The following is a 12,639-nucleotide window of genomic DNA, read 5'->3' on the forward strand; positions in this document are numbered from 1 at the left end:
GTCGCAAAGTAGGGTCCGCTGACCTGGACCAACCAAGAAATCTCGGAGCTGCAGACCCGAGACTGCGGTTCTGTAGCTGGGCAGTTCGTCGTCGGCTTGCTGTGCGTCAGCTAGGGCCGTGTAGTCGACACCCAAGGATAGGTTGTGGATGGTTGGTCTGGAAAGTGCATCAGCAACGAGATTATCCTTTCCGGAGACATGTTGGATGTCAGTTGTGAACTCAGAAATGTAGGATAAATGTCTCTGCTGACGAGCTGACCAGGGATCGGAGACTTTGGAGAAGGCAAAGGACAGAGGCTTATGATCGGTGAAAGCGGTGAAAGGCCTGCCTTCTAGAAAGTATCGGAAATGCCGGACCGCCAGATACAGTGCTAGAAGTTCCCGATCAAAAGCGCTGTACTTCAGTTCGGGCGGTCTAAGGTGCTTGCTGAAAAATGCCAAGGGTTGCCAGCGGCCTTCGAGTAGCTGTTCCAGTACCCCACCCACCGCGGTGTTGGACGCGTCTACCGTGAGGGCAGTCGGGACGTCAGTCCTGGGGTGTACCAGCATCATGGCGTCTGCCAGGGCGTCTTTGGCCTTAACGAAAGCAGCCGCAGCCTCGTCAGTCCAGGTGATGTCCTTGCCCTTACCAGCCAGCAGCGAGAACAGAGGGCGCATGATACGGGCTGCTGCAGGGATGAAACGATCGTAAAAGTTGACCATCCCAAGGAATTCCTGTAGGCCTTTGACTGTGTCGGGGCGGGCAAAATGGCGGATAGCATCCACCTTGGCGGGTAGGGGTGTTGCCCCGTCGCTGGTGATTTTGTGGCCGAGGAAATCGATAGAGTCAAGTCCGAATTGGCACTTGGACGGGTTAATCGTGAGGCCGAAATCATGGAGGCGGGAATACAGCTGGCGGAGGTGGGAAAGGTGTTCCTGGCGGTTACGGCTGGCGATCAGTATGTTGTCCAAGTAAATGAACACGAAGTCCAGGTCTTGGCCTACCGCGTCCATCAGCCGCTGGAAGGTCTGCGCGGCGTTCTTAAGGCCGAACAGCATCCGAAGGAATTCGAACAGGCCGAATGGGGTGATAATCGCAGTTTTGGGGACGTCATCCGGATGGACCGGGATTTGGTGGTATCCCCTAACGAGGTCCACTTTGGAAAAGATGCGGGCCCCGTGTAAGTTCGCTGTGAAGTCCTGGATGTGAGGGATGGGATAGCGGTCCGGGGTGGTGGCGTCATTCAGCCTGCGGTAGTCGCCACAGGGCCTCCACCCTCCGGTGGCTTTGGGGACCATGTGCAGGGGGGAGGCCCAGGGGCTGTCTGACCTGCGAACGATCCCCAGCTCCTCCATGTGACGGAACTCTTCCTTTGCCAGGCGGAGCTTGTCTGGAGGTAATTGTCGTGCTCGGGCATGAAGGGGTGGCCCTGTGGTAATGATGTGGTGTCGTACCCCGTGTGTGGGCCTAGAATTTGTAAACGAAGGTGCCAAAATCGATGGGAATTCGGCTAGGAGCTTGGCGAAATCGTCGCCAGAAAGGGAAATGGAGTCCAGGCGCGGGGCTGGTGGGCTGATTTCTCCCGGGGGATAGGTCCGGAGAGTGCTAGAGTGGACTAACCGCTTCCTTTGCAGGTCGACTAACAGGTTGTGGGCCCGAAGGAAATCGGCTCCTAGGAGTGGTCGGGCGACGGTGGCAAGGGTAAAGGTCCAGGTAAAACGGCTGCCGCCAAAGTGTAATTGAAGCGTACGGGTGCCGAAAGACCGTATCGTTGTACCGTTGGCGGCATTGAGTAGAGGACCTGGCGGCCTGTCACGAGCGTCGCGGCCTGTCGGGGGCAAAATACTGACCTCCGCTCCAGTATCAACGAGGAAACGCCATCCAGATTTCTTGTCCTGAACGAAGAGGAGGCTCTGTCGGCGGCCAGCCGCCGTAGCCATCAGCGGCGGCTGGCCCTGGCGTTTCCCTGAAACTTGCAGGGTGGGCGGCATCGACGGGCCTCCGCACCCCACCTCTGATGGTAGAAGCACAGCTGGTCACCCGTGTCGTCGTCTGCGTTCCTGGGGCGTGGCTGTTCGGTTGCTGGGGCCGGGCGAGGCGGGCGTTGGGCTCGCGGCCTGGTGATTTGACTGACGGACGAACCGCTCTCGCGCTTGGCCCTCCACAGGACATCTGCCCGGGCGGCCACCTCACGGGGGTTGCTGAAGTCGGCGTCAGCTAACAACAAGTGGATGTCATCGGGGAGCTGTTCGAGGAAGGCCTGTTCGAACATCAGGCATGGCTTGTGTCCCTCGGCCAATGCCAGCATCTCATTCATTAGGGCAGATGGGGATCTGTCCCCCAGGCCATCCAGATGAAGCAGGCGGGCAGCGTGCTCACGACGGGAGAGGCCGAAGGTCCGGATCAAAAGGTGTTTGAAAGCCGGGTACTTATCTTCCTCCGGAGGCGACTGGATGAAGTCTCCAACCTGGGCGGCTGTCTCCTGGTCCAGAGAGCTAACCACATGGTAGTACTTCGTGGAGTCGGAGGTGATCTGCCGAAGGTGGAATTGCGCTTCGGCCTGGTCAAACCAGACGCTGGGCCGAAGTGTCCAAAAGGTGGGCAGCTTGAGGGCCACTGTGTTGGCTGCGGCGCTGTCGTCCATTTAGCGGGTCCAAAAGCCGTTTGGACCGTCGGGATCATCAATGTAGCGGTTGCTACCGCGGAATAAAACAAGACTCTACTCGGAGCATTGTCAAACAGAACTGGTTTATTTTCCCGCCTTGCGCGGGCCCTTTAAGGGAGAATGTTCCCGCCCAAAACAACCGGCAATGACGTAAGTCCTACGTCATCAGGACTTACCCGCGCGCGGGTTCTCCTCGTCGCTCGGAAAGACGAGGTCCGCCGCCATCTTGGGCCTCGTCGCTCCGATGCCGCGCGACCCGACTGCCGAGCCGGTTCGCCCGACTAGATGGTGAGTCGCCACACATGGATAATTTTTATTTTTGTATTCAATGAGTAGAGCTACAGTTTTAGAAATATCCCTTCAGAATCATTTCCTCGAGTAAATTTCCATATACATTTTCTATGTCCTGAAGTAAATCTGCAGTGAAAAACTTGTTGGCAGAACAATTTTGAGTGTGAATGAATCATGTGTTCTTAAACTTGGCAAAATTTAAATTGCAGTATTAGCAAATAACTAAGCCCCACACTAGAAACATTATCCCAGTAATGAAATCTTACTGGGAACGCCTACTGTCACGACAAAGGGAAGGAAACAGCATGTCAGCATTTATACTATTGTGCATGCAACAGTTTAGGCATCAAGCAGAACTTCTTTGTGGTATGAAAGTTTTGATACATGCTGCCATCTTTAGAACTTCTGTTAACAGGAGCAGCTGCTAGTTTGATTCTTCTGAAAATGATGCCTTTTTAATACAATACCAGAAGTGGTGAACTAACTAAGTTTTTCATTAACAATATACAATAATAGGAATAATTTTTAGCCAGAGTTACTTAAGAACATAAGAATTAGGAGCACAAGTAGACCATCCAGCCCTTCGAATCTGCTCTATCATTCATCAAGATCAAGGAATGTTTAAAATTGGCCTATCAGTAGCTCACTACCAGCGTAACTCACTATACTGAAGGCTGATCTGTCTCAGCACCATCTTCCAGTACTATACCCAGAAATCCACCAATCTCTGTTTTGAAAGAACACAATGACTCAGCCTCCACAGACATCTGGGGAGAGAATTCCTAAGACAGATCACCCTCCTCATTTCAATGCTAAACAACCAAACCATTCCCAAACTGTTACCGCAGGTCCCAGACTCCTCAGTCATGGGGAAAGATCCTCTCTACCTGCCAGGCTCTAAGAATTTTGGAAGTTTCAATTAGATCACCTCTCATTCTCTTAAACTCTCATGAACACAGCCCCAGTCTATACAATCACTCCTCATATGGCAAATCCACCATCATTGAACCGGTCTAGTAAATCTTCACTGCCTTCACGTATGACAAGTGCATTCCTTCTTGGGGAAGGAGATCAAAGCTGTACACAATAGCCCAGGCACTGTCTCACCAAGGCTCTACGTGATTGCAATAAGATTTTCCTATTCCTGTAATCAAACTCTCTGGCAATAAATGCTAACATACCATTTGGTCTCCTAAACATATGCTGCACATTCACATTGGCCTTGTATACAAGCACACCCTCTTCCCTTTGAACATCAAGATGATGCAATCTTTCACCATTTAACAAATACTGTTTTCCACTTATTTACATCAAAGTGATGATCTCACATTTTTCATATTACATTCTATCTGCCCTGTTCTCGCCCACTCACTCAGCTGGTACAAATCCTCGAAATTTCTTTCCACCGCTCTCTATTCACAATCACACCAAGTTTAGTATCATCATTTAGCAGTCGTCCTCTCAGCCAAATCAATGCTAAAAATCTTGAGTATTTGGAGCTTGCGATACGACATGTCACAGCTTGCCAACCTGACTGAGAAGAATCTGCCTTTTGTCCAACAACCAATTCTTAATCTACGTCATTACATTACCACCATTTCCACATCCTCTAGCCTTGCTAAGCAACCTTCTGTGCTGTATCTTATTGAAAGCCTTCCAGAAATCCAAATATACCACATCCTCGAGTTCCTCCTTATCCATTCTATTAGTCACAACCTCAAACAACTCCAACAAATTAGTCAAACATGATTTTCCCTTCATTAATCTATATTGCCTCTGCTTGATCCTTATATTCTTTTCAATGATGATACTAAACTTGGTGTGATTGTGAATAGAGAGCGGTGGAAAGAAATTTCGAGGATTTGTACCAGCTGAGTACATCCTTCACTATAGACTCCAACATTTTCCCTACCACTGACATTTGGCCAACAGGTTGGCAGTTCCCTATTTCCTCTCTCTCTTCTTTCTTAAATAGTCGGGTTATATTTGCTACCCTCCAATCCGCAGGACAAATTCCGGAATCTGCGGAACCCTGATAACCCAAATGATCACCAGGTGAATCATAGTCACACAGAATGGAAACAGGCACTTCAGTCAACCAATTCCACACTGACCAATAAGCGCCCATTCACACTAATCCTACAGTAATCTCATTTTATTCTCTCCATATTCCTACACTCTAGGGGTAATTTAGAGTGGCCAATTAATCTACCAATGTGCATGTCTTTGGGATGTGGGAAGAAACTGGAGCAGCCGGAGGGAACCCACGCAGTCACAGAGAGAATGTGCAAACTCCACACGGACAGCACCGGAGGTCAGGATTGAACCCAGGTTGCTGAAGCTGTGCAGCAGCAGCTTTACTAACTGTGGCAAAGTGCTGCCCCTGTTTTAAAAGCCACCTCCGCCAAATGTAGATCATCAGGTCTTTGGAATTTATCAGCTTTCGAGCTTAGCAAGTTTTCTAGTACTGTGTTTTAAATAAAAGTTAACTCCCTCAGTTGTCCATCCGAGCTATGCACTTGATTTTCAAATATCTCCAGCTGGCTTAACGTGTCACCTGTGAAGACAGGCACAAAGTAATTGCTTAGTTCCCCTGCCATTTCCCTATGTCCTCATTATAAATTCTCCGGTCCGTGTCCGTGAAGGGACCACAATTGCCCTCACTGGTCTTTTCCTTTTCACGTACCTTTAACTCTTACAATCTGTTTCTCGCCTGACTATTCTCATATTTTACGTTGTATTCTCTTTTTAATTCATTTCTTGGTCCTCCTTTGCTGGATTGATAAATGCTCCCAATCCTCAGGCCGATTGTTATTTCTGGCACCTTTATAAACCTCTTCATTTGAATTATACCATCTTTAATTTCTCTGGTCAGCGATGAACGAATCAAGTTTTCTTCAGGGTTTTTGTACTTCAAAGGAATTTCTTTTTGCAACATGTAATATTTCTTCAAATGCTAAATCATTCCCTCTCTTTTCAATATATTCCCCCAATTAACCACAGCTAACCTTCCTCTCATTTTTTAGTTTCCTTTTAGATTTGACCCTTGTTTTGCATTGAACTACATCATTTTCAAACTCAATGTAAAATTCTTTCAAGGTGAGAGGGGCAAGTTTTAAAAGGGGCCTGAGGGACAAGTTCTTCACACAGAGGGTGATGCGCATATGGAACAAGCTGCCAGAGGAAGTGGTTGAGGCAGGTACAAGGTACAATAACAGCATTTATAAGACCTTTAGGCGGGTACACAGATAGGAAAAATTTAGAGGGATACAGGCAACACGCAGGCAAATGGGACTAGCTTAGGTGGGCATCTTGGTCAGCATGGACGAGTTGGGCTGAAGGGCCTATTTCAATTTTATAGTCACTCTCCACCCCCTCGCCCACCCACCCCCTCCCCAGGCCCGTTGACAACAATATAATAATCAATTAAACCTTTCTCATTGCACAAAATGATCTAATGCAAATAAACTATTCAGACAGCTCAAAGGACATGGTGAAGAATTAAATAGAGCCCACTCACTTGAAAAATGTAAAGGAAAAGTAAAGCCAACTGAAATTAGCACAAGGCCATGAAAGCTTCTGTGCAGCCTCAATGTTTAATGACATTCGCAATGATATAGTAGTTGAAGATATAGAGTCATAGAGCTATGCAGCACGGAAATAGGCCCTTCGCCCCAACTCACCTATGCTGACTAAATTACCCTACTGAGCTAGTCCCTGCTATGAAGAGAAATTAACAGTAGCATTAGGTCAGAAAATGCTTACCATGATCCCACACAAATAAAAACTAAGCCTGAAGATTGGGAAAATTTCAGAATTCAAGAAAGGAAGACGGGGGCACAAAATCCAGATTGATATTTTCTTATCTTCAGAATGTTACACTCAACATAACATGGAAAACTTCTGAATGGAAATGTATTGCATTCCAGTTCACCTCAGGCAAAAACCTGTATAAACCTGCATAAACAAACCCAGACAACACCGACGAGAAGTACTATTGTAACAAGTCGAATTTCAACTCTCCTTCTCACGTTAAAGGACAATGCTCCGATGATAAAGGCCTATAACAGTGTGTGAAAGTACAGTGATTCCTCATTCCAGCCAAACCATGGAGACTATCAAATTGCATCAGCTCTCCAGAGTTATTGAGTCATAGGGTTATACAGCATGGAAACAAATAAGATATGTACATCGAAACACATAGTGAAATGCATCTTTTGCGTTGTGTGTTCTGGGGGCAGCCCACAAGTGTTGCCACACTTCTGGCACCAACATAGCATGCCCACAACTCCTAACCCGTCTTTGGAATGTGTCAGGAAACCGGAGCACCTGGAAGAAACCCACACAGTCATGGGGAGAACGCAGACTCCTTACAGACAGCAGCCGGAATTGAACCCAGGTTTCTGGCACTGTAATAGCATTACGCTAACTGCTACGTTACTGTGCCGCCCTTTTGGCCCAAATTATCTATGGCAAGCAAGGTGTCTAACTGAGCTAGTCCCATTTGCCTGCTTTTGGCCCACATCTCTCTAAACCTTTCCTCTGCACGTACCTGTCCAAATTTCTTTTAAACATTGTAATTGTAATTGTAATTGTACCCACCTCTTCCACTTCCTCTGGCAGCTCGTTCCATCAACCCACCACCCTCTGTGTGAAAAACTTGCCCCTCAGGTCCCCTTTAAATCTTTCCCCTCTCACCTTAAACCTATGCCCTCTAGCTTTAGACTCCCCTACCTGGGAAAAAGACTGTGTCCCTCCACCTTTCCTACATCCCTCATGATTTTCTAAACCCCCATAAGATCAGCCCTCAGCCTCCTTTGCTCCAGGGATAACAATCCCAGCCTAACCAGTCTCTCCTTACAGCTCAAGCCCTCAAGTCCTGGAAACATTCATGTGAATCTTTTCTGTACCCTCTCTAGCTTAATCTCATCCTTCCTATAGTGTGGTGACCAGAACTGCACACAATATTCCAAGTGCAGTCTCACCAATAACTTGTACATCTGTAAAATGACATCCCAACTCTTGTACTCAGTGCCCTGACTAATATGCCACACGCCTTCTTCAACACCCTGTCTAACTGTGTCACCATTTTCAGGTAACTATGTATATGTATCCTGAGGTCTCTCTGTTCTACAACACTCTCCAGGGCCCTATCATTTACTGCACAAGCCCTGCCCTGGTTTAACTTTCCAAAATGCAACACTTCCCATTTGTCTGAGTTAAATTCCATCTATTACTCCTTTGCCCACATTTCCAGTTGATCTAGATTCTGTTGTAACCTTAATTAACTTTATTCACTGTCCAATGCACCATCAAGTTTAGTGGCATCCGCAAACTTACTAATCACACTACCGATGTTCTTATCCAAATTGATAATTTATATGATAAACACAAGGCCCCCAGCACCAATCTCTGCAGCACACCACTGGTCATAAGAAATAACCTTCCACCATCACCCTCTGCTCCCTACCAGAAAGCCAATTATTAATCCAGTTGGCTAGTTCACCCTGAATCCCATGTGATCTAATCTTCCAGATCAGTTTACCATGCAGAACCTTGTCAAAGGCCTTGTTAAAGTCCATATAGACAATGTCTACCACCCTGCCCTCATCAATCCTCTTGGTGACCTCTTCAAAAAACTCAGTTAAATTCATGAGACTCCAATTCCCATGCACAAAGCCAGGCTGACTATCCTAATTAATCCTTGCCTTTCCAAATGCAGATAGATCCTCTCTTTCAGAATTCCTTCCAGTAACTTTTCCACCACTCATGTTAGGCTCACCTGCCAGTAGACCTGCCAGTAGTTCCCTGGCTTAGTCTTGTAGCTCTTCTTAAATAAAAGCACAACATTAGCCACCCTCTGGACTTCCAGTACCACACCAGTGGCCATCACTGAACTCTCTAGCTTCCATGTCCTTCTGCAAGGTAAATACAGATGAGAAGCATTCATTTAAGATCTTGCCCATCTCCCGTGGCTCCAAGCATAGATGATACTTAAGGTGAGCTTTTGCTCTTAATCTATGTAAATAATCTTTTAGGGTTCTCCTTTACCTTATCTGCTGAGGATATCCCCTTTTTTCCCCTCCTGATTTCCTTCTTAAGTGTACTACTACATTCCTCACACTCCTCAAGGTATTTGCTTGATCCCAGCTGCCTATACTTGACCCATGCCGCCTTCTTTTTCCTGACAAGAGCCTCAATACCCCTCATCAACCAGGGTTCCCTAATCCTGCCAGCCTTGCCCTTCACTCTAAGCCCTGAACTCTCCCAATCTCACTATTAAGAGCCTCCCACTTGTCAGACATTCCTTCACCTGCAAACAGCCTCTCCCAATCAACCTTTGTAAGTTCCTCTCTAACGTCATCAAAATTAGCCTTTGCCCCAGTTTAGGGCTTTTAGATCAGTGCTATCTTTTTAAACTTGTAGATCAGTCCTATCTTTTTTCTATACCAATTTTAAAAATAATAGAATTATTGTTAGAATATTAGAAATATTGTTAGAATATTAGAAATATTGTTATTAATGTTCACAACATACTGAATGTACCAAGGTATTACTCTGGATATTACAACTTGCACAGAAATTTCACTGCAGATTTAAGCATTGACAATGGGTCACGATGGATTGCAAAACAGGTTTTGGCATTGATCAGAATGTGCAGGCACAAAATTCAACCAACTTTGCACCTCATATGCATGAGACTGACCAGCTGCTGATTCCTGCTGGCCACCCTGCCGGCAAAATAGATTTCAAAGTACAAGCTGCTGCATTACCAATAGCAGCAATCTGCTCTGTTATGGACAGGGCGAGCAACTGGAAGGGAGGGGGTTATTGGGATGATAATGGAGAAAATGGTAGTTGTGAATAATAGGGAGCCCATCAAGGGTGCACATCAATGGCCTTTGGTACTGCAGTGGAGCCTGGAGAAATCCACTGGTCTCACACTTAGTTAGGTACTTGTTATTGGAGGCTTCCAATTTCTTGACAACAGCAACCATGCACAAACTGCATAGAACAAGGTCAGAATAAGGCAAATAAACTGCTATTCCCACCTTTCATATCTTATTTGATCACTTTACCTATAATTCCTGGCAGTTCGTGAATAATGTGACAGATTAGCAGATCCAGACATTTGGACAAGTATTCATTGGTGTTTCGCTGTTCCTTTCCTTTTCTGCTATCTCTTTCCATATACATCACTAACCTGCAATTAACAAAACAGAATTGATTAGTATCAATGATAAATCTTGAATATGTTTTCTTTGAAAGGTTTCTCAGCATGATTCACACTTTTTACACATTCCATAATCCCTAAGTCACCAAAGCCATACTGATAACTTTTGGTTTACAGCATGCACATATCTCAATAGTCAACGGCATATGATCCGGTAACATATATTTATTTCCTTGTGGTGAATGCTGTCTCAGATTAATATCTGAAGTGCACAAAAATATTTCCATTAAATTCTAAGCTAGTATCAGATAATATAGATAACAAAATTTTAATTATAATTTAAAACAGAAACCACAGAAAATAGCATAATGCTCTGAGTCACTCACAATCTGACTCACCACTGCCATTTCACCATCTCAAAGGAGTGAGGTGCAATGCTCTCTGTTTGCTTGGATGAGTGCAGGTCAAGCAAAACACAAGCTTGACATCATCCAGGACAAAACAGTCTTCCCCAATGCATGACACAAAAAATTCTGCAGATGCTGGAATCTGGAGCAATACACAAAATATCCTGGAGGAACTCAGCAGGTCAGGCAGCATCCATGGAGGGAAATAAACAGTCAATGTTTCGGGCTGAGACCCTTCATCAGGACTGGAAAGTAAGAGGGCAGAAGCTAGAATAAGAAGGTGGGGGGAGGGGGAGAAGCACACGCAGGCAGGGGATAGGCGAGTCCAGGTGAGAGGGGGAAGGTAGGTGAGTGGCGGGGGGGGGGGGATGTAATAAACTGAGAGGTGATAGATAGAGGATGCAAAGGGCTTAAGGAGAAGGAATCCAGTAAGAGAGGGCAGTGGACCACGGAATAAAGGATGGGGGAGAGGAGAAGAGGAGAGGAGATGGGCAGGTCAAGGTGGGGGAAGGGAGCCATAGGAATGACAAAGGAGTGGGAGGGGAAGAAATAGAAGGGGTGGAGTTATCAGAAGTTAGAGAAGTCGATGTTGAGACCATCAGGTTGGAGACTCCCAAGGCGGAATATGAGGTGTTGTTCCTCAAACCTGCATCTGGCCTCAATGTGGCAGTAAGAGGAGGCCACGGATAGACATGTCAGTATGGGAGTGAGATGTGGAATTGAAGTGGGTGGCCACCGGGAGGTCCTGGCTGTTGCGGTGGACGGACCGAAGGTGCTTGACGAAGCGGTCACCCAATCTGCGTTGGGTCTCACCAATGTACAGAAGGCTGCACCGGGAGTAATAAATGACACCCTCAGACTCACAGGTGAAGTGCTGCCTCACCTGGAAGGATTTTCTGGGATCCTGAATGGTGGTGAGGGAGGTGGTGTAGGGACAGGTATAGCACTTGGTGTGGTTTATACACAAAAAGTGCTGGAGGAACTCAGCATATACACAAAAAGTGCTGGATGCTGCCCTCTGGATGGCTGTGGTGGGGAAGAGACCTACTTGCAGTCTGTGGATTTGCTAAGAGGGTGTGGAGAAGGATGCAAGGGTCCTTGGCTCGGTTCATCCCCAGCAGCAGCGTAACAGAGGGCTCTCTGAGCTACGAGCTGTTCCCATGGGCACACACCAAGACAAACATCCAGTGCTGCTGGAAGATCATCAATTCAGTGAAGGACACCCTTTGGTCTGCCTGAAACTTGTTGGTCTTCCAGCACAGCGAGATGTCTGTGAAGAATTGCTGCCAACTGCACACTCCAGGCTGCGAGAGTACGTGCTGAGGCATGCACTAAACCTTGGTGCAGCTAATGCAAAAGCTCTGTGGCAAAGGACCACAGTTTCGGCTCCTTCTGCTACACGACATGGAGGGGCAGAGTCGGGTGGGGAAACCCCTCAAACAATGAAATGATGTATCACCCCACAGGACCATGTAAGTGGCAATGGTGCTATGGTTTAAAAAAAACTAACACTACTGAATGTATTGACCATGAATGTAAAAGTTTTTGCACTGTTTCTTCTTTTGTACATATTTCTTATTATGAATAAAGCTTATTTTTGAAATATGTCTGCTCGAATGGTGCTCCATCCTCAACCCTAAGTATTCACTTCCTTCATCAACAGTGCACTGCTACTGCAGTGTGTTTGTCCAGTCAAAGTAGAGTTTATTGTCAAATGCACAAGTACACATATGTTTTATGTTTTTCTTGTGAATGCTGCTTATATGATGCTATGTACCTGTGATGTTGCTGCAAGCAAATTTTTCATTGCACGTGTGCATACATGTACTTGTGCATATGACAATAAACTCGACTTTGACTTTGATTAGACAAAAACACTGCAGCAGCAGTGCACTGGTAGTGAAATAAGTGAATTGCAGCAAGGATACAATGACAGCTTTTCCCAACCACTCAACCTCTACCACCAAGAAGGTTCAAGGGCAGCAAGTGCATGGAAACACCACCAGCTGCAGGTTCCCGTCTGAGTCACATATCATCCTTACTTGGAAATTTTTGGCCATTACTTCATCCTTGTTGGGTCCAAGTCGTGCCTTCATTAGAATGACTGCAATGAGTTAAGATG

At 46.4% G+C, this 12,639-nt stretch overlaps 1 protein-coding gene across 2 annotated transcripts in view; it reads right to left on the reverse strand.

Annotated features, from left to right (window-relative positions):
* Window positions 1–12,639, reverse strand: part of ulk4 (unc-51 like kinase 4) — a 527,384-nt gene that overhangs the window by 282,543 nt on the left and 232,202 nt on the right. For both annotated transcript variants that reach the window (XM_052015441.1, XM_052015440.1), the window contains exon 23: window positions 10,016–10,140. In XM_052015441.1, the coding sequence (XP_051871401.1) occupies window positions 10,016–10,140 (125 nt within the window). The remainder of the gene's footprint in view (window positions 1–10,015; window positions 10,141–12,639) is intronic.

The sequence above is a fragment of the Pristis pectinata genome, chromosome 5 (assembly GCF_009764475.1).
Source record: "Pristis pectinata isolate sPriPec2 chromosome 5, sPriPec2.1.pri, whole genome shotgun sequence".
In the NCBI taxonomy this organism is placed as follows: Eukaryota; Metazoa; Chordata; class Chondrichthyes; order Rhinopristiformes; family Pristidae; genus Pristis; species Pristis pectinata.